The 20,116-nt window shown below is 45.2% G+C and overlaps 1 protein-coding gene across 6 annotated transcripts in view; it reads right to left on the reverse strand.

Moving 5' to 3' along the window:
- The window catches only part of NBR1 (NBR1 autophagy cargo receptor), a 40,574-nt gene that overhangs the window by 2,854 nt on the left and 17,604 nt on the right, over positions 1 to 20,116 (reverse strand). For 4 of the 6 annotated variants that reach the window (XM_019026712.4, XM_055388054.2, XM_055388053.2 and 1 more), the window contains exons 7-20: positions 19,427 to 19,504; positions 18,744 to 18,958; positions 17,765 to 17,932; positions 16,960 to 17,169; positions 15,271 to 15,430; positions 14,886 to 15,176; positions 14,018 to 14,167; positions 13,478 to 13,553; positions 11,941 to 12,051; positions 11,517 to 11,681; positions 8,011 to 8,443; positions 6,840 to 6,934; positions 5,902 to 5,959; positions 4,823 to 4,928 (exon numbers count right to left, since the gene is read on the reverse strand). In XM_019026712.4, the coding sequence (XP_018882257.1) occupies positions 4,823 to 4,928; positions 5,902 to 5,959; positions 6,840 to 6,934; positions 8,011 to 8,443; positions 11,517 to 11,681; positions 11,941 to 12,051; positions 13,478 to 13,553; positions 14,018 to 14,167; positions 14,886 to 15,176; positions 15,271 to 15,430; positions 16,960 to 17,169; positions 17,765 to 17,932; positions 18,744 to 18,958; positions 19,427 to 19,504 (2,316 nt within the window). The remainder of the gene's footprint in view (positions 1 to 4,822; positions 4,929 to 5,901; positions 5,960 to 6,839; positions 6,935 to 8,010; positions 8,444 to 11,516; positions 11,682 to 11,940; positions 12,052 to 13,477; positions 13,554 to 14,017; positions 14,168 to 14,885; positions 15,177 to 15,270; positions 15,431 to 16,959; positions 17,170 to 17,764; positions 17,933 to 18,743; positions 18,959 to 19,426; positions 19,505 to 20,116) is intronic. The other 2 variants (XM_019026714.4, XM_055388056.2) reach the window with 2 other exon arrangements.

Raw genomic sequence — 20,116 nt, forward strand, 5'->3', positions numbered from 1 at the left:
GAGGCAGATAGGCTTAGACTCAAACCCTAATCTTCCATTTACTTACCAACTGTGCTATCGATTCCTTTATGAACTGAAGATATATCATACCTCCTACTTTGCAGAGTTGTTGAAAAAGTATGTAAAGATGAGAACAGTATGCAAACATGTTAAGCATTTCCCTCCAAACCTGATTCCACTGTTCCATTCTACCTTCTTATTTCAGAATAGATTATCCATCCTCCTTTGCAGGTTAATGGAATGTACCTTGCATTGTATCTTATTACCTCTCACCACTTCAGAAATCTTTCTCCATCTCCAATCTGTCTTCTCATCTTTATCATTAACCTCTTTCACTGCTGGCTTGCCCATCTCTAAAGTCTCACCCAACTTTAAAAATGCTTCCTCTTGTCTTATGTATCCTAGCTTCTGCCTGTTGTAGCCTGTCTATTTGAAAGTGTGGCGTACTTCTACTCTCAAATTCCTCACCACCAGTTCATATCTCTCTGTAGCATCTAACACCGTTGACCATGTCCCCCTTATTAAAACACCCTTCCTTAAGTTCCAGCATAGAACTCTCTCTCTTCATTTTCCTCCTAGTTCCCAGCTTTCTTTCAGAGTATTCCTTTCCCTGATCCTTAAAGGTTGCTTCTTGCTTTCCCCATTATTCCTGGATCATCTCATTCCATCAGATGGCTTCTGCTATAATCTGTAGGCAAGTGACTCTCAAGCATGTATCACCAGGCCAAATCCCTCCCCTGTGATCTGGATGGATACCGTTGGCTTGCCATTATCTGTGGGTTCCTCATCTATGGATCAGTCACCAAAGGACTGAAAATATTTGGGGAGAAAAAAAGGAACACGTACAAACTTTTTTGTCATTATTCCCGAATACCGTATAACAACTATTTAGATAGCATTTACATTGTATTGGGTATTGTAAGTAATGTAGAGATGAAGTATATGAGATGGGCTGGGTGCAGTGGCTCAAGTTTCTCATCCCAGCACTTTGGGAGGCTGAAGCGGGAGGATTGTTTTGAGGCCAGGAGTTAGTTGCCCTGGGCAACACAGTGAAACCCCATCTCTTCAAAAAGATTTTTAAAAAACTAGCTAGGCATGGTGGTGCCCACCTGTAGTCCCTGCTACTCAAGAGGCTGAGGTGAGAGGATTGCTTGAATCCAAGAGTTCTAGGCTGCAGTGAGCTACAATCTAGTTATTGCACTCCAGCCTGGATGACAGAGCAAGACCCTGTCTCTAAAAAACTAAAACTAAACAAGCAGGCAAGAAGATGTGCCTAGGTTATACATAAATACTACACTATTTTATATAAGGGACTTAAGCATCTATGGATTTCAGTATCCCACAGGGGGTCCTGGAGCCAACCGTCATAGATACTGAGGGACAACTATATATCCAGCTGCACTCTGGATATCGTTACCTTTACCTGGATATGCCACAAACTCAACACTGTCCAGCAAAACTGACCTAGTTCTCTTCTTCTGCTCTTAATGAATGGTACTAAGCCAGAAACTTGGGATTTATCCTTGACTTTTTCCCCTCCACCCCAAGATAGTGTCTGGCTTTGTTGCCCAGGCTGGAGTGCAGTGGCATGACCTCAGCTCACTGCAGCCTCTGCCTCTGGGGCTCAAGCTATTCTCCCACCTAAGCCCCTCAAGTAGCTGGGACTACAGGTGTGCGCCACCAAGTCCGGCTAATTTCTTTGTATTTTTTGTAGAGAGAGGGTTTCACTATGTTGCCCAGGCTGGTCTCAAACTCCTGAGCTCAAGTGATCTGCCCACCTTGGCCTCCCAAAGTGCTGAAATTACAGATGTGAGCCACCGTGCCCAGCCTATCCTTCTTTTTAGCCACTTAATCATCATCTCAAAGTTATGCCATTTCCATCTCTTAATTATCTTTTCTACCCTTCCTTTCCACCAATACATGGATTCTCTTAGGGATTTCCTTTTTTTTTTTGAGACGGAGTCTCGCTCTGTCACCCAGGCTGGAGTGCAGTGGCATGATTTCAGCTCACTGCAACCTCTGCTTCCCAGGTTCAAGCAATTCTTCTGCCTCAGACTCCCGAGTAGCTAGGACTACAGGCATGTGCCACCATGCCCGGCAATTTTTGTATTTTTAGTAGAGATGTGGTTTCACCATATTGGCCAGGCTGGTCTTGAACTCCTGACCTCGTGATCTGCCTGCCTCGGCCTCCCAAAGTGCTGGGATTACAGGCATGAGCCACCACGCCCAACTGGATTTCTTTACTGGCTCTACCAGCCTCTACAATGTAGCCGGTAATCTTACTAAAAACAGATCTCATCATGTCAATCACTTCCTTAAAACCCTTCAATTGCTCCTCCTATTAATTAGCCTTAAAATAAAATCCAAACCTCATAACACAGCATCCTGCCTACATATTTGGTCTGTTTTTCTTTTTCTTTTTTTTTTTTTTTAGACAGAGTCTCGCTCTGTCACCCAGGCTGAAGTGCAGTGGCGCAATCTCGGCTCACTGCAACATCTGCCTCCCAGGTTCAAGCGATTCTCCTGCCTCGGCCTCCTGAGTAGCTGGGATTACAGGCACGTCACCATGCCTAGCTAATTTTTGTATTTTTAGTAGAGATGGAGTTTCACCATGTGGGTCAGGCTAGTCTCGAACTCCTGACCTCATGATCCACCCGCCTCAGCCTCCCAAAGTGTTGAGATTACAGGCGTAAGCCACCACACCCGGCCTTGTTTTTTTTTTTTTTTTTTTTGAGACAGGGTCTCACTCTGTCACCCACATTGGAGTTCAGTGGTGTGATCTCAGCTCACTGCAACCTCTGCCTCCCGGGCTGAAGTGATCTTCCCACCTCGGCCTCTTGAGTATCTGGGACCACAGGCGTATACCACCATGCGCAGCTAATTTTTTATATTTTTAGTAGAGACAGGGTTTTGCCCTGTTGCCCAAACTGGTCTTGAACTCCTGGACGCAAATAATCGACCAGCCTCGGCCTCCCAACCTGCTGGGATTACAGGTGTGAGCCACCAAGCCCAGCCAGTCTTTTTTCGTCTTACTCTTCTTCTTAGACCAGATTCACACTCCATGCTCACATTTCCAAGTCTTTTTTACTGGCTACACTGTCTACAATGCCCTTTCCCTCCCTCTTTCCTGATGAACATTTACTCCGTCCTTTAGGACTCAGTTCAGGCATCATCTACCAGAAAGCCTTACTTGGGCACACCAGGCTGAAGTGTTTCATCTGTCTGATAGCACTGGCATAGTATCTTTCTTTTTTTTGAGATGGAGTCTCACTCTGTTGCCCAGGCTGGAGTGCAGTAGCACAATCTCAGCTCACTGCAACCTCCACCTCCCAGGTTCAAGTGATTCTCCTGCCTCAGCCTCCCAAGTAGCTGGGATTACAGGCACACATCACCATGCCTGGCTAATTTTTGTATTTTTAGTAGAGACGGGGTTTCATCATGTTGGCCAGGATGGTCTCGAACTCCTGACCTCATGATCCGCCCGCCTCAGCCTTCCAAAGTGCTGGGATTACAGGCATGAGCCACCACACCCGGCCAGCATAGTATCTTACTACGTACTTTAAGTATCCATGCACCTCACTTGTTTCCCATAGTTTTTGGGCAAGACTCAGTGTCTTTTTTGTTGTTGTTTTTTGAGACAGGGTCTTGCTCTGTCACCCAAGCTGGAGTGCAGTGGCTCCATTGTGGCTCACTACGGCAGCCTCAACCTCCTGTGCTCAAGTGATCCTCCCACCTTAGTTTCCCAAGTAACTGGGACTGTAGGTGCATGCCATCATACTTTTTTTTTTTTTTTTTAAGATGGAGTCTTGTTCTGTCGCCAGGCTGGAGTGCTGTGGTGCCATCTCGGCTCACTGCAAGCTCTGACTCCCTGGATCAAGCAATTCTCCTGCCTCAGCCTCCCGAGTAGCTGGGACTACAGGCGCCTGCCACCACGCCCAGCTAATTTTTGTATTTTTAGTAGAGACAGGGTTTCACCATGTTGGCCAGGATGGTCTCGATCTCCTGACCTTGTGATCCGGCCTGCCTCGGCCTCCCAAAGTGCTGGGATTACAGGTGTGAGCCACTGCACCTGGCCATACTTATCTAATTTTTAAATTTTTTTGTAGAGATGGGGGTCTCACTATGTTGCCCAGGCTGGTCTCAAACTCCTGGGCTCAAGCAATCCTCCCACCTTGGCCTCCCAAAGTACTAGGATTACAGGTAAGAGCCACCATACCTGGCCAAGAACTGGTGTTTTATTCATGCCATAGTGCCAACACCTGGAATAGCTTCTCTCTATAGAAAATATTAATAGATCATCAATAATAGATTCTTCTCTTTTCTTCCCTTAAGTAACTTGGCTAAAGTCATATAGTTAGAAAGTGGCAGAGTTGGCCGGGTGCGGTGGCTCACGCCTGTAATCCCAGCACTTTGGGAGGCCGAAGCGGGAAGATCATGAGGTCACGAGATCGAGACCATCCTGGCTAACACGGTGAAACATCGTCTCTACTAAAAAATACAAAAAATTAGCCGGGTATAGTGGCAGGCGCCTGTAGTCCCAGCTACTCGGGAGGCTGAGTCAGGAGAATGGTGTGAACCCAGGAGGTGGAGCTTACAGTGAGCCGAGATCGCGCCACTGCACCCCAGCCTGGGCAACAGAGCGAGACTTCGTCTCAAAAAAAAAAAAAAAAGTGGCAGAGTTGTGTTGTGTGTTAACTAAAGACTAAATCTAAAGCCTATGCCCTTTCCACAATGCCATGTTACTCTTCAACCCAGACAGATGCCATCACTTTCACTGGTGACATGGAGTTGAGATTCAGGAAAATAAAACACACACACTGACCTGTGCAGTGACTGGTGGCCCAGCAAACAGGGCCTTGTATGCAGAGGCAGCAACAGACAAAGCCCCCTTCACCAGTCCTCCAGCAATGCTGCTCCCATGATGGTGCCTGCAGAGGAAAACCAAATTATCTCCCCGAACAAACACAAATCATTACCTTTTTACAAGATAATCTGGGCTCTAATCCTTGGAAGAAAATAAGATTTCCTTAAGAGAAAAAATCAGATGGAAAAAGAGAACACAATTGCTTTCATTATCAGCTTTATAGCTACAGATCATGGTTTGATGGAGGGCCCAGCTCTACTGGTGCAAGATAGGGGCACTGCAGGAAACACACCACTCTGGTAACCATGACGGCTCTCACTCCTAGCTGAAAATTAATGTGATCGAGGACACACGAGGATATCAACAGTTTGTCTGCTCAATTATTCTCTCAGAGAAAACACCTTGCAAAGGAAATGTGATTTTCTGGACACTGGCCTAATATGAGTGGAAGCAGAGAACCAGGTATGTCCAAGAAAAAATTATTTAAATGTATACTGGGCTTAACCTTTCTACCTTTTCCCCAGTGCTAAGAGTGAGGTAATTTGTGGACATTATTTCCTTGTCTGAAACATAAAACACTCTTTTTTTTTTTTTTTTTATGTTGTTTCACTTGTCAGCCAGGCTGGAGTGCAATGGTGCAATCTCAGCTCACTGCAACCTCCGCCTCCTGGGTTCAAGCAATTCTCCCACCTCAGCCTCCTGAGTAGCTGGGATTACAGGTACCCGCCACCATGCCTGGCTAATTTTTGTATTTTTAGTAGAGATGGGGTTTCGCTATGTTGGCCAGGCTGATCTTGAACTCCTGACCTCATGATCCACCCGCCTCGGCCTCCCAAACAGAACACTCTTAAACATCAGCTTTAGCAGTTTGTTCAGTGTTGCTCAAAGCCTTTAGAAGAAACAAGAATAAGACGGAACAAAGGCTCCCCTTCTCTGCTCTCTGAAGATGGGTACATACTGTGAGAGACTCTTTTAAGCAGAAGGAATACAAGAATATCCACCTGCTTCTGAAAAAAGAGACTGCACAAGGTTGTTACCTTGAGTGGTCATAGCTCTTCTGTCTGCTGTTTACAAGTCCTGATGAGCCTCTGGGCTCTAAAAGCAAAAGAGCTGTTGGTTAGATGCAGCATCCATAAGCACCTACTGTTTCCTAACTCACAGCAAGGCTATTATTGAGGCAGGTGGCAATCTGATCACAGTGTTTGAAGTCTTTTTTTTTTTTTTTTTAAAGTATTTGGGAAGTTTTAAGGGTAGTTTAAGTGATAAGGAGAAACTGTCCAGAAATGCAATGCAAGATGATTGTTTATTGAATCAGAAAAATCAACTCTATAATCCTAACACACTGATATATTTTGTAGTAAGAAAACAGACTCACAGCCATTAGAAACCTGCTGAACTGCTAGTCAGGAAAGGGGGAGATGGAGCTGGAACCTAGATTGTTTGGCTCCAAAGCCTGTGTTCTTTCCACTACCTCTATGAGGTCTAACAATATATTCAGCCAGAGAATAGAAATTAGAGTATGCAGGAGGAGCATGGAGAGAGTGAAGGGCAAGTTTTGTTTTTTGTTTTTTTTTTTAAGACGGAGTCTCGCACTGTTGCCTGGGCTGGAGTGCAATGGTGCGATCTCGGCTCACTCCAACCTCCGCCTCCCAGGTTCATGTGATTCTCCTGCCTCAGCCTCCCAAGTAGCTGGGATTACAGGTGCCCGCCACCATGTCTGGCTAATTTTTGCTATTTTTTAGTAGAGACAGGGTTTCACTATGTTGGCCAGGCTGGTCTCAAACTCCTGACCCTATGATCCGCCTGCCTTGGCCTCCCAAAGTGTTGGGATTACAGGTGTGAGCCACCACGCCCGGCCTGTGAAGGGCAAGTTTCTAAAAACCACCAAGAATCACGAAGAGAGAGAGGCTATTTATACCTGGTTTCCATTAGACAGGAGCAGAGAAAAAGAGAAAAAGCTTAGGCTGATCATTACCTCCTCTGATCTGATCAGGGACTGAAGAAACTTCTGGTATGGTAACTGGTAAATCCACTCCTGGGGAACCATGATGATGTACACAAGGAGAGCTCCTTTCAGAAAGACACAATATGGAAAGTAAATTGAAAAGGCACTTATGGCAACAGTGGAGAAATAGTAAACACAGCACAGCAGTGCCAAATTCTCTACAGAGGCTTCACATTTCTGATCCAGATCACATGTCTGGATTTAGGGTTCCATCATAAGGGCTACATTCTACCCCATTTTCTTCTTTAGCCACAGGCAAGCTAGAAATGTTGGCTTCAGTCTGGTCATGTCCCCACCTACATCAAGTGGTGTCAATAAACGGAAATGTCTAGCTTTTGGGGAGAATGGTTTACATTATAGTCAAGGCTCCAGCATTTTCCCTACTATTAGGAGACAAGAATGATTCAGATAGATTCACCAGAGAATTAAAAATAATTTGTTTGGTTTTATAGTGTTTTTTCCCATAATGGATTTAACTTCCTAATTATGACTATTTGGGTTGAGTTTTTGCTGCCTTTACTGAAGAGTCAATAAAACAAGGAGGGAAGGTCCAGGGATGTTTGTGTTTAAAAACTGGCTCTCAGCCAGGCATAGTGGCTCACACCTGTAATCCCAGCATTTTGGGAGACCCAGGCAGTTGGATCGCTTAAGGCCAGGAGTTCAAGACCAGCCTGGACAACGTGGCAAAACCCCGCTTCTACAATAAATACAAAAATTAGCTAGGTGTGGTGGCCCATGCCTATAGTCCCAGCTACTCAGGGGGCTGAGGTGGGAGGATTGCTTGAGCCTCAGAAGCAGAGGTGGCAGTGAGCCAAGACTGTGCCACTGCACTCCAGCCTGGGCAACAGACTGAGACCCTGTCTCAAAAAAAAAAAAAAAAAACACAACCAGCTCTCAATAATCAAAATATAAGCAGACAGACTATACTCAGATAATTTAAGGCCAACTAAAACAAATATTTCTTTAAATCCAGAATCCACAAATACTGGGAAATACAACTTTTATTCATCTAAATTCAGACTTTACTATGGAAAATAGTCTCTTTCCATACTGAGGAAAAAACAGGTTTTGAGATCAGGTCGATTCCTCTCTTTATTTCACCTCTGAAGAACACCCCAGCTGAGGGGGCTGTGAGTGGTACCTGGGCAGTGACGGTGGAAGCTCCACTACCTCTGGGATTAGGGGCACTGTTTCCAGACTCTGTGAGGTCGTGAGGATGTCACTTATGCTGTGCTCCTGTGGCTGGTTCTCCCCTCCAGGGAGTCTCTCCCCAGCCTCAGCTGGTTCCTGCCCAGCCTCAACCCCAGGCTCGCCTTCAGCACCTCGCTCCAGGCCTGGCTGTGAGAGCGCAGAGCTGTACATAGAATCCCCCAGGGGGCGGCTGGTATCAAAGCACTCAGGCAGGATGATGATGTAATCCTCTGAGGAAGCAGAGGACTGACTTTGAACTTCATCTTTGAGCTCATCCTCCTCCTCCTCATCCTCCTCCTCCTCCATGACAGCTTCTTCCTCAGCGATATGGATAATCTCCTCCCTCTCATTTCCAAGTGGTCCTTCAGGCAAGGCAAATGTCACTAAAGGATGAAAGCAACCAATTTTAAGGTGGAAGCTAAAAGCAGGCCTAAGTACTATCCTTACTTGGTAAAGCCTTGTGGATCATAAGCTAGAATTATGAAAGCCAGAGGAGAGGGAAGAACTAAAGGGAAGGGCTGGTTCTGGAACTATGACCATATTCTAAGTTTGAAGACTATGCAAAACAAAATAGAATCAAAGCTCACAGAAACAAGGTAGGCAGAAACACTCAGGTTTCCAAGAAGCTCTATGAATCATAAAAGGAGGCAGCTCCATCCTTTTTTTCCTTTTTATGTGATGGTTAATATACTGAGTAGAGTTTAAACCAAAACTGATACACTAACAGTGCTATAAAAAGAGAAAAAGTTAGGAGATGAGTATTGCAGGATTATATGTCTATCTCCTCCTCTTCTTTACAAAGATGATGCAGTCATGGGAGAAAACTGGCCAATCATGTTTGAGGGGGTAAAAAAGAATAGAAAAAAGCTACCCAGGGCCAGGCACGGTGGCTCACGCTTGTAATCCCAGCACTTTGGGAGGCCAACGTGGGCAGATCATGAGGTCAGGATATCAAGGCCATCCTGGCTAACACGGTGAAACCCCATCTCTACTAAAAATACAAAAAAATTACCCGGGCATGGTGGCGGGCATCTGTAGTGCCAGCTACTCGGGAGGCTGAGGCAGGAGAATGGTGTGAACCTGGGAAGGCGGAGGTTGCAGTCAGCCGAGACCGTGCTGCTGCACTCCAGCCTGGGCGACAGAGACTGTGTCCCAAAAAAAAAAAAAAAAAAAAGCTACCCAGGCCAGGTGTGGTGGCTAACGCCTAAAATCCCAGCACGTTGGGAGGCCAAGGCAGGCAGACTGCTTGAGCTCAGAAGTTTGGGACCAGCCTGGGCAACATGGCGAAATCCCATCTCTACAAAAAAAAAAAAAAATTTAGCTCATTGTGGTAGCATGTGGCTGTGGTCCCAGTTGCCTGGGAAACAGAGGTAGGGGGAGCCCAGGATGTTGTGGCTGCAATGAGCCACAAACTTGCTACTCGCACTTTAGCCTGGGCGAGAGTGAGACCTTATCTCAAAAAAAAAAAAAAAAAAATTACCCATAAATCCTATCAGAATAACAGCTGTGAACATTTTGGTATTGTCTTTCCAGACCTTTTTGTTATGTATTTGTACACACATGTGGAAAAAAATATAAAGATATACATGACTGATTGATTTGAGATGGAGTCTCACTCTGTTGCCCAGGCTGAAGTGCAGTAGCATGATCTCAGCTCACGGCAAGCTCCGCCTCCCAGGTTCACGCCATTCTCCTGCCTCAGCCTCCCAAGTAGCTGGGATTACAGGTGTGTCCGCCACCACACCCAGCTTATTTTTTGTATTTTTAGTAGAGATGGGGTTTCACTGTGTTAGCCAGGATAGTCTTCATCTCCTGACCTCATGATCCGCCCACCTCGGCCTCCCAACGTGCTGGGATTACAGGTATGAGCCACCGCACCTGGCCACATGTACACTTTATTATTTTTTTTTTTTAGACGGAGTCTCGCTCTGTCACCCAGGCTGGAGTGCAGTGGTGCGATCTCAGCTCACTGCAACCTCGGCTTCCCGGGTTCAAGCAGTTCTCCTGCCTCAGCGTCTTGAGTAGCTGGATCACAGGCACACGCTACCACGCCCAGCTAATTTTTGTATTTTTAGTAGAAATGGGGTTTCTCCATGTTGGTCAGGCTGGTCTCAAACTCCTGAGCTTGTGATCTGTCCGCCTCGGCCTCACAAAGTGCTGGGATTACAGGCGTGAGCCACTGCGCCTGGCCTTACATGTATACTTTAAACAAAAGTAAGATAAATAATATTTAAAGATATAGGTCAAATTTGATTATAATAAAGAGATTCTCCAATATTATTTTGACATAGTATATTTGAATTTTTGGATACTTCTTAAAATATATGCTATTGGTTCTATCTATCTGATACCTAGAAGTTTCTGTTATAAAGGTATTTATTCCTTTTTTTTTTTTTGAGACGGAGTTTCACTCTTGTTGCCAGGCTGGAGTGCAATGGCGCCATCTCGGCTAACCACAGCCTTTGCCTCCCGGGTTAAAGTGATTCTCCTGCCTCAGCCTCCCAAGTACCTGGGATTACAGGCATGTAATCCTTGGCATGTAGCCACCACGCCTGGCTAATTTTTAGTATTTTTAGTAGAGATGGAGTTTCTCCATGTCGGTCAGGCTGGTCTTGAACTCCCAACCTCAGGTGATCCACCCGCCTCAGCCTCATAAAGTGCTAGGATTACAAGGGTGAGCCACTGTGCCCGGCCTATAAAGGTATTTATTACAGCAGAATTTAACCTTGAGAAACTTTGTCGGTACTCCTGCTTCTATCCACTGTTTCTGGGACTGCTGCCCTTGGAGAAAGCAGACAACTCAGCTACCCATAGGGGTCTCTGCTAAGGAGCTCTGTCAAATTACAGGAAGATTCCTTACTGCAGAATCCAGGCAGCACAACTGGCTGCTATTCCACTGTGGAATGCAGCTGTAATTCTGCCCCTGAGAAGATGGAGAAATGAGTATGATGGCTTCTTTACTCCTGATGCTCTAATTAGAACAGTCAGGTAGCATACGTAGAGTCTAAAGACACAAACAAGATCAGAATTTCTTTTTTTTTTTTGAGACGGAGTCTCGCTTTGTCGCCCAGGCTAGAGTGCAGTGGTGCAATCTTGGCTCACTGCAAGCTCCGCCTCCCGGGTTCATGCCATTCTCCTGCCTCAGCCTCCCGTGTAGCTGGGACTACAGGCGCCCGCCACTTCGCCAGGCTAATTTTTTGTATTTTTAGTAGAGACGGGATTTCACCATGTTAGCCAGGATGGTCTTGATCTCCTGACCTTGTGATCCGCCCGCCTTGGCCTCCCAAAGTGCTGGGATTACAGGCTTGAGCCACCACGCCCCGCCAAGATCAGAACTTCTAACTAAGATCACTCTCCCTTCAGTCTCAGTGAAGAAGAGCACATCTAACTAGTCAAGTCTGGCAGTCACAATTCAGGTGCCACCCTGCTAGGTAGGGGAAATGGAAGGACACTCACTCTGCAAGGACTTCTGTCTGCAAGGAGGGTTGTGGTCTGGGGCAGCATCCAAGGTAAGGGATCGGATTACTGTCTCACACACAAACTGGGTCCCACTCAGGTCTTCTTCTGCTTCCTCCACAGAAGCAATGTTCTCAGCCTTCCTCTTTACTGACACCATAGAATCTGAAAGACACACGAACCTTATCTGCACTGGGCGTTTAAAGTGCTGAGGAACATTCACCAGTCATTACCCATGCTAAAACTAAACCAAGGAATAGCTGCTATCTGTGCCACGTGAAGGTGAGGAGACTTTAAAACATGAGATGCTACAGAAAGCAAGCCCATTTACATGCTAAGGTAGGGTCAGTAGGGGATAGCTGTAAAATAGGGTATGATATGGAAAGGGAGGATGCAAATACTTTACAAATGTTTAATCCCTCACCAGGAAGTGCTTTAAATCCTGCCCCTTCATTCTCTTCCTCTATCTGCCCCAAGCCTGGCTTCTCTATTAAAGGACTGTCATGTGGCAGAGGAGACATGCAGGGAGTCATATCTGGAGAATGAAGACAGGAGAACCATCAATCAAGAGAAAGCATCATATCATCAACAGTCAGTGTCCAGAAGTAGCAGTCTGTAGGCTTCTTGCCTCCCGCAGGGCTAAAATAAACCAAGATATGCTTTGAGGTCTGTTACAAAAAATTTCTCCAGACCAGTAAGTATGCAAACTGTCTCAGATCAATCAATGCAGGAAGAATCACAGTTATTTAGCCTGGAAAGCTGTGGCCAAGACACAAAACCATGAACATAAAGGAACAAAAGGACACAAGTATCTAGAGGGAAAAAAGAGAAGAGGATTCCTTTATAGTGGAAAAGCCTTGCACGAACTTGTTTTATTGCTTTTTTTTTTTTTGAGATGCAGTCTTGCTCTGTCACCCAGGCTAGAATGCAGTGGCACAATCTCGGCTCACTGCAACCTCCGCCTCCCAGGTTCAAGCAACTCTCTGCCTCAGCCTCCCGAGTAGCTGGGATTACAGGCACCTGCCACCATGCCTGGCTAATTTTTGTATTTTTAGTAGAGATGGGGTTTCACCATCTTGGCCAGGCTGGTCTTGAACTTCTGACCTTGTGATCCACCAGCCTTGGCCTCCCAAAGTGCTGGGATTACAGGCGTGAGCTACCGTGCCCAGCCTCTTTTGTTTGTTTTTTGAGATTGGGTTTCACTCTGTCGTCCAGGCTGGAGAGCAATGGCACAATCCTGGCTCACTGCAGCCTCTGCCTCCTGGGATCAGGAGATTCTCCCACTTCAGTCTCCCTGGTAGCTGGGACCACAGGTGCAAGTCACCATGCCAAGCTAATTTTTTTTTTTTGAGACGGAGTTTTGCTCTTGTTGTCCTGGCTGGAGTGCAATGGTGCAATCTCAGCTCACCACAACCTCCGCCTTCTGGGTTCAAGCAATTCTCCCACCTCAGCCTCCCGAGTAGTTCGGATTACAGGCATGTGCCACCATGCCCAGCTAATTTTGTATTTTTAGTAGAGAAGGGGTTTCTCCATGTTGGTCAGGCTGGTCTCAAACTCCTGACCTCAGGTGATCTGCCCGTCTCAGCATCCCAAAGTGCTGGGATTACAGGCGTGAGCCACCGTGCCTGGCCACACCCAGCTAATTTTTAAAAGTAATTTTTGTAGAGATGGGGGTTTCACCATGTTGCCCCGGCTGGTCTCAAACCCTGGCCTCAAGTGATCCTCCTGCCTTGGCCTCCCAAAGAGCTGGGATTATAGACACGAGCCACCATGCCCAGCATGTTGTTACTTTTGACAAAGGACAGGAAAGAAGGAAAACGGATCCATGATTGCTGCTTTACTATCCTACTGTGGGAGAAATCCTTGCCATTTCCTCAGAATAAAACACTACCAGCGTCTAGGCTGTGGTACTTTTGTGCCTATTAGTAAGACGAACAAGATGAAATGAGTGACATTCTTACCCACAGGGGTGTTGTGGGGCACTCTCTCCAACTCTTGAACAATGTTTATATCCAACAGCTCAAAGGACAGCAGGTCCTATAAAAAAAGACAATGTTAGGCTGTTTGGAGTGCATGCTGGAGCCATGTCTTGATGGGACCTGTAGACCATTTCCACATCATTTTGTATTCAACTCTGTTCAAATTCATGCCTGTCCCCAGACAAGTGAAAACAAGAAGAGTTAAATGGGAATTAGATGTTGAAATAACCCAATAGCAGGAAAGAGAAAATGCAGCAGGTATGAAGGAGAATTAGCTAGGCCAAGGTGAAGAGGCAACTAAAGGGAGTTTGTGGGGAAGTACAGGATTGAGTTCCCAATTCAAAGAGGAAACATCTAGTTTACAAACTTGCTTCCATGGGTGATCTCCTTCCCATTAAATATACCTGACTAGATCAAAGTGGGCATATCTCTGATTTCCTGATTACCGCCTATGGCTCTACCACCTTCTCTCCTGTGCTCTCTCCCTCTGTCCCTTGCCCTTCAAAGTGCTGAATCTTCCACCTGGGCAGTCAGAAGATCCACAGATGGGATGTAGAGCTCCCTCTCACTGGCAACATTTTTTGCCTTCTGTGGGATGCAGGCTGCTGTCCCTTCTGTCTGCTCAGTCACTTCACCAAGCTGTCTTTCTTCTTTAGCCAGAAGAAAAGTTTCCTATAGAGACAAACCATTGAGACAAATTTTAGGCCTTCAACAGAACTGAAGAGGCAGGCTGACAATGCCCTCAAAAATAAAAACGCTGCTGTACCTCCATATTTTAAAAAACTTAATAAATGTTTTTGATATATTTTTACAGTTAATAGAAAAAGTTGTAAAAACAGCAGAGAGAATTCACATTCCCCAGCTTCCCCTAATGACGATAACTTATATTAACTACAATAGTCAAAACCAGAAAATTAACATTGTATAACTTTAAGCAGTAAACACTCTGCCCCACTAATACAGAGAAATTGCATTAAAAAACTGTGCACTAAGTAGCAACCAGGGCAAGACTTCATTAGTATTTAGGGAACATACACAAGGTATTTCAGGAGAGATGGATGTTAAGGAGTAAAGCTATCAGTTCAGCAGTTCCACAGGTCAGCCCAGGCCAGGAGTCCCTTTTTCCCTTGTGCAGCCAACAGGCTGACCATGCAACATCACAAAGAGGTACAAAAGTATTCAGTATGCAGCAAGACCCTAAAGACGCTAAAACAAACACCCTAAGGAAGAGGCCAAGTATCAGCATAGAAATGTGTTGGGGCGGGGGGAGATGCTAACCTTTCAAGGTTTCTGGAAAACAACCAGCTATGAGTGGGTTCTTTTAGTTTTAGCCATCTCCTCTCTAACTAAGATTTGGATACGAGGCCAAAGCCTGTCAGTCAATGCTCACCTCTTGCTGGCAGGTGAGATCATCAGTTTTGCTTGAGCTGATCATGCCCTTTTCAATGTTATCAGGGCTCTCTTTGGAGGGGAAAGGATCTACTATGATACTGCACCAGACCCGAGGCCCAAATTGCTGGCCTTTGTGAGAAAGACGCCAATGGGAAGTATACGTTCCCTCCAAGGCTGGGGCAATGAACTCCACAGATACAACTCCCACATGGCCGGCCTTGAGGCAGGGAACCAAAACATCCTTCTTTTCTGTGGAAGCCAAAGTCAGGTTTCCCCACATGAACTTGAGCTGAAAAGAACAGTAAGAAGAGAAAGCAAGCTTGTCAGCTGAGCACTCTGCCACTTCAAATCACCTCATCTTTGCATTTTGTGGGAAAAATTACCTTTGTGTCTGCACTCCACTTTACATTTCCTGTATTTTTCATCCTCCAGTGTTTGATAAACTTGGTTCCTGGCTGAAGGTGAGTCCCATCAGGCAAATTCTCATCCACAAATGCTGCACTGAGCATTGGCATAACGGAGGTACAGGGCTGCAAAGGGAGGCTGAACAGAAATTCAGATGCTTAGTCACTTGCTGTTGGGTGTGAAGGCTTCTGAATACCTCACACTAGCTTGAAAGTCTGACTGTGACTCTTGAAAATGTGCTAACCCATTTGCCTTAAAAATAATACTGATATTACCAGTATAGGACCACATATTAGAAACAATAAATTTTCTGACAAACTTAAAACAATAAAACAAAACAGAGGATAGGTCTCACTCCTGAGCTAAAAAAGTCATGGTAAGAGTAATTAAAAGGGCCTATAAATACAACACCTAGAGAGTCAGGCTTTTAACACATTTGTTCCTTTTGCTTCAATTCCAGATTGCCTCCAATGAAGAGAGGGACCCCGCCATTTTGAACTTTAGTGGTTTCTATCTTTCTGAAGAAAGAAACAAAACAAGTGTCAAAAATAACTACGAAACTTGGCCAGGCGCGGTGGCTCACGCCTGTCATCCCAGCACTTTGGGAGGCCAAGGCAGATGGATCACGAGGTCAGGAGATCGAGACCATCCTGGCTAACTCGGTGAAACCCTGTTTCTACTAAAAAATACAAAAAATTAGCTGGGTGTGGTGGCGGGCACCTGTAGTCCCAGTTACTCGGGAGGCTGAGGCAGAAGAATGGCGTGAACCCAGGAGGTGGAGCTTGCAGTGAGCCGAGATCACGCCACTGCACTCCAGCCTGGGCAACAGGCGATACTCCAAGACTCCGTCTCAAAAACAAAACAAACAAAAAACTACCAAACCACCCTTTAATAATATTAAGACCACGCCAGGCAGGTGCAGTGGCTCACACCTGTAATCTCACCATTTTGGGAGGCCAAGGTGGGCGGATTCATGAGGTCAGGAGTTCGAGACCAGCCTGACCAACAGGATGAAACCCCGTCTCTACTGAAAAAATACAAAAATTAGCCGGGCATGGTGGCATGCACCTGTAATCCTAGCTACTCAGGAGGCTGAGGCAGGAGAATCACTTGAACCCGGGAGGCAGAGGTTGCAGTGAGCCTAGATCATGCCACTGCACTCCAGCCTGGGCAACAGAGCGAGACTCCATCTCAAAAAAAAAAAAAAAAAAAAGCCGGGTGCTGTGTGGCTCATGCCTGTAATCCCAACACTTTGGGAGTCCAAGGCAGGCAGATCACGAGGTCAAGAGATCGAGACCATCCTGGCTAACACGGTGAAACCCCATCTCTACTAAAAATACAAAAAATTAGCCAGGCGTGGTGGCGGGTGCTTGTAGTCCCAGCTACTCAGGAGGCTGAGGCAGGAGAATGGCGTGAACCCGAAGGCAGAGCTTGCAGTGAGCCGAGATCGCACCACTGCACTCCCGCCTGGGTGACAGAGCAAGACTCTGTCTCAAAAAACAAACAAACAAAAAAAACAAAAAAAAAAAATACTAAGACCAGATAATGGAAAGTTTTAAAGATTTAGGTGTTAAGGGCTACCAATAAATAAGACAGAAGTTGGTTGAAGTTCCAGTTTCAGAGAGCTGGGCCTAAAGTTTTGGCTCCCACCCCAGCCCTGGGCTTACATCAGGGTATTAGACTGGAGCAAGCTCTCAGGTCGGCCTAAAGGAGACTTGGGGCTCTGGAGTCCATGGATTGAATTCCACAGGTGAATTTTCCTATGGAGTTTAAGCTGCTTTTTAAGTTCCTTGACCTCTGCTTTACGTTGTTTCTTCTCAGCTCGCAACCTTTGCTTTTCTGCTTTAAGAAAGTTCTTATCAACCTGTTTCTGGAGCCTGTGAGATAATAAAAGCAAGTCTTAAAAGAAAGTCACAAATAAATTCTGAAGCTATGTGGAGCCAATTGCAATTTCCATCAGTGTCAGCTTCCAGTTTAATTTCTTTTTTTGTTTTAGAATTAGGGTCTCACTCTGTCATGTAGGCTGGAGTACAGTGGTGTAATCATGGCTCCCTTCCACCTCATATTCCTGGGCTCAAGCAATCTGCTCACCTCAGACTCCCAAGTAGCTGAAACTATAGGTACGCACCACCACGCCCGGCTAATTTTTAAATTTTTTTTGTAGAGGTGGGATCTTGCTATGTTGCCCAGGCTGGTCTCAAATATTTGGCTTCAAGCACTCCTCCCACCTTAGCCCCTCAAGTTGCTGAGATAACAGTTATGGGCCATTGTGCCCAGCCTACTTTAGTTTCTTAATTTCTTTTTATAGCTATTATTTCTATTTCACTAACTTTGGATAACTGTCTTCATTATTGCACATCAATTGAAAATGAGCAGAACTAAGGAGACTATCTGTAGTTTTGTGATTCATACCTTGTCACCAGAACCAAGAAGTCAATCAGAGAATAAGCATCTCCATGTAGAGGGTTTTACCTGACTTGTTCCAGAGCAGCAGGAAGACGAGGAGTAGAGTACTTTGAGTGACAGAACGGTTCAGAGGAGCCCACAACAGGTCTCCGCAACTTCAGCAGGACGTGGTTAGTGTCATGGCCATATGGCCCTGCTTCACAATCTTCACAGATATTGTAGGATGGGCATAGGCTGTGGGGAAAGAATGGCACAATACACAATGGCAGAATAGGAAGTACCTGGGGTAGGGAGATATAAGACCATACTTCTATGTTTGCTCCAGTACCAACTAGCAGGTAACCTGAGCATGCCATCTGACTATGCCATGCCTCAATTTTCCTCATTAATAAAATGAGGATAATAACACTTAACCCATATCCATTTTAAATGAAAATCTATGGGAGGAAGGTAAGATGTGAAAGTACATGGGGCCAGGCACAGTGGCTCATGTCTGTAATCCCAGCACTTTGGGAGGCCATGGAGAAGAGGATCATTTGAGTCCAGGAGTTTGAGACTAGCCTGGGCAATATAGGGAGACCCCATCTCTAAAAAAATAATTAAAAGGCAGTCTGTGATCCCAGCTACTTGGCAGGCTGAAGTGGGAGTATTGTCTGAGCCGGGGAGGGTGAGGCTGCAGTGAACCATGATTGCACCCTGCACTCCAGCCTGGGTGACAGAGACCCTGTCACCAAAAAAAAAAAAAAAAAAAAAAGGCATTTGGAACAACCAAGGAACTACCCTTAGTGATCTAATTTTGTCCGTTCAGGGGAACATAATTTTGCCTGGCTTTGCTAATCCAAATGCACATTTGAACACAACAATCTGAATAGTTACAATACACAAAGCATGTGGGTGAAGAGTAGCTTGTGCTTCCAACTCACAGCTACAACATCTAATGCTCAGAAACAGGGTACAATTAATTTCCCTTTACCTACACAGAAAGCCAGGGAGGTAAAAGCTGTAAGGTCTATCACTAGCTAGCTACTCCCAAGCAACTGCTTACCTACACTGGTAGCGGACACCAACAATCCTTCTTTGGCAGTTGTTGCAAGCAATATGCCAGCTGAACTGGTTTTCTGGCAAAAACAATGTTTCTTCTGAAGTAGGCATTGAGACTTCTGAGGGACAAGAACCCAAGGATGGGTTCTGGAGGACAAGCTTTTCATGTAATTTCTGTTCAAGCTTCTCAACCGTTTCGTTAACCACTTGTTCTCTGAACTAGAATATGGAGCAGAAGGTAGGGAAAAAATTCAGTTCCAATATCAGAAAAAAGTGTGAAGATATCAATAGATCTGAAACCTAACTGTCTCTGGTATAACACAAAAACACAATAAACAACTGCTACTGAATAGACAGAAACATAGCAAAAGGTCTATTCCTTCCACAGCTAAAGTGGTTCGAAGAAAATATCAAAACATCCTTTTGATAAGTAAATTTCTAACTTTTTCTCAAGCAGAGATTTGTCCCTCTCCCTTACATGCTTAGAATTAGACTCCCTCTTTTTCTGACACTTCACTGCAAAGGTTAGAGCTTTCTCGACTGGAACTGTTCTAAGTTTGGAAATTATAAGCTACCACTCTTCACCTGTACTAGAGGCAGCAGCCACCTGGGTTCAGTTTTCTATTTCTTCCACATTCCACCTGTGCCAACACCGCAGTTAAAACCCAAGCGAGAGAGAACACTCACCGTCTCCAGGTAGCTTGTGAACCAGTCTGGGGGCTTGTCTTGAGGCTGGTCTGTGTCACATGGAACAAGTGGAAATGACTGGGAGAAAACACAAGCCGAGATGTTAGAGGTTACTTTTTATATTTAAAATACTTTTCCTGGAGTGTATTATTTTGAGGTTTCTTTTGTGAAATCATACAAGTATATAATTTTTTAAAAAGTCACAGTATGAAGGCGTACTAAAGGAAAACAAAGTCTCTAGCCTGCTCCCCTTCTACAGAAGTAAACTATTACCAGTTTCAAAAGTCAGAGAGAGGAGCACACTAATTCCCAAATCTCTGATAAATGTGCAAATCTTACAACAAAGACAATGAGAAATAAATCTAGAAATTGGATAGACTGAAACAGGCAATGAGGAAAGGATTCCCTATTTAATAAACGGTGCTGGGAAAACTGGCTAGCCATATGCAGAAAACTGAAACTGGACCCCTTCCTTACACCTTATACAAAAATTAACTCAAGGTGGATTAAAGACTTAAACATAAGATCTAAAACCATAAAAACCCTAGAAGAAAACCTAGGCAATACCATTTAGGACACAGGCAGGGGCAAAGACTTCATGATTAAAACACCAAAAGCAATGGCAACAAAAGCCAAAATTGACAATGGGATCTAATTAAACTAAAGAGCTTCTGCACAGCAAAAGAAACT

Source organism: Gorilla gorilla, chromosome 4, assembly GCF_029281585.2.
Source record: "Gorilla gorilla gorilla isolate KB3781 chromosome 4, NHGRI_mGorGor1-v2.1_pri, whole genome shotgun sequence".
Classification (NCBI taxonomy): domain Eukaryota; kingdom Metazoa; phylum Chordata; class Mammalia; order Primates; family Hominidae; genus Gorilla; species Gorilla gorilla.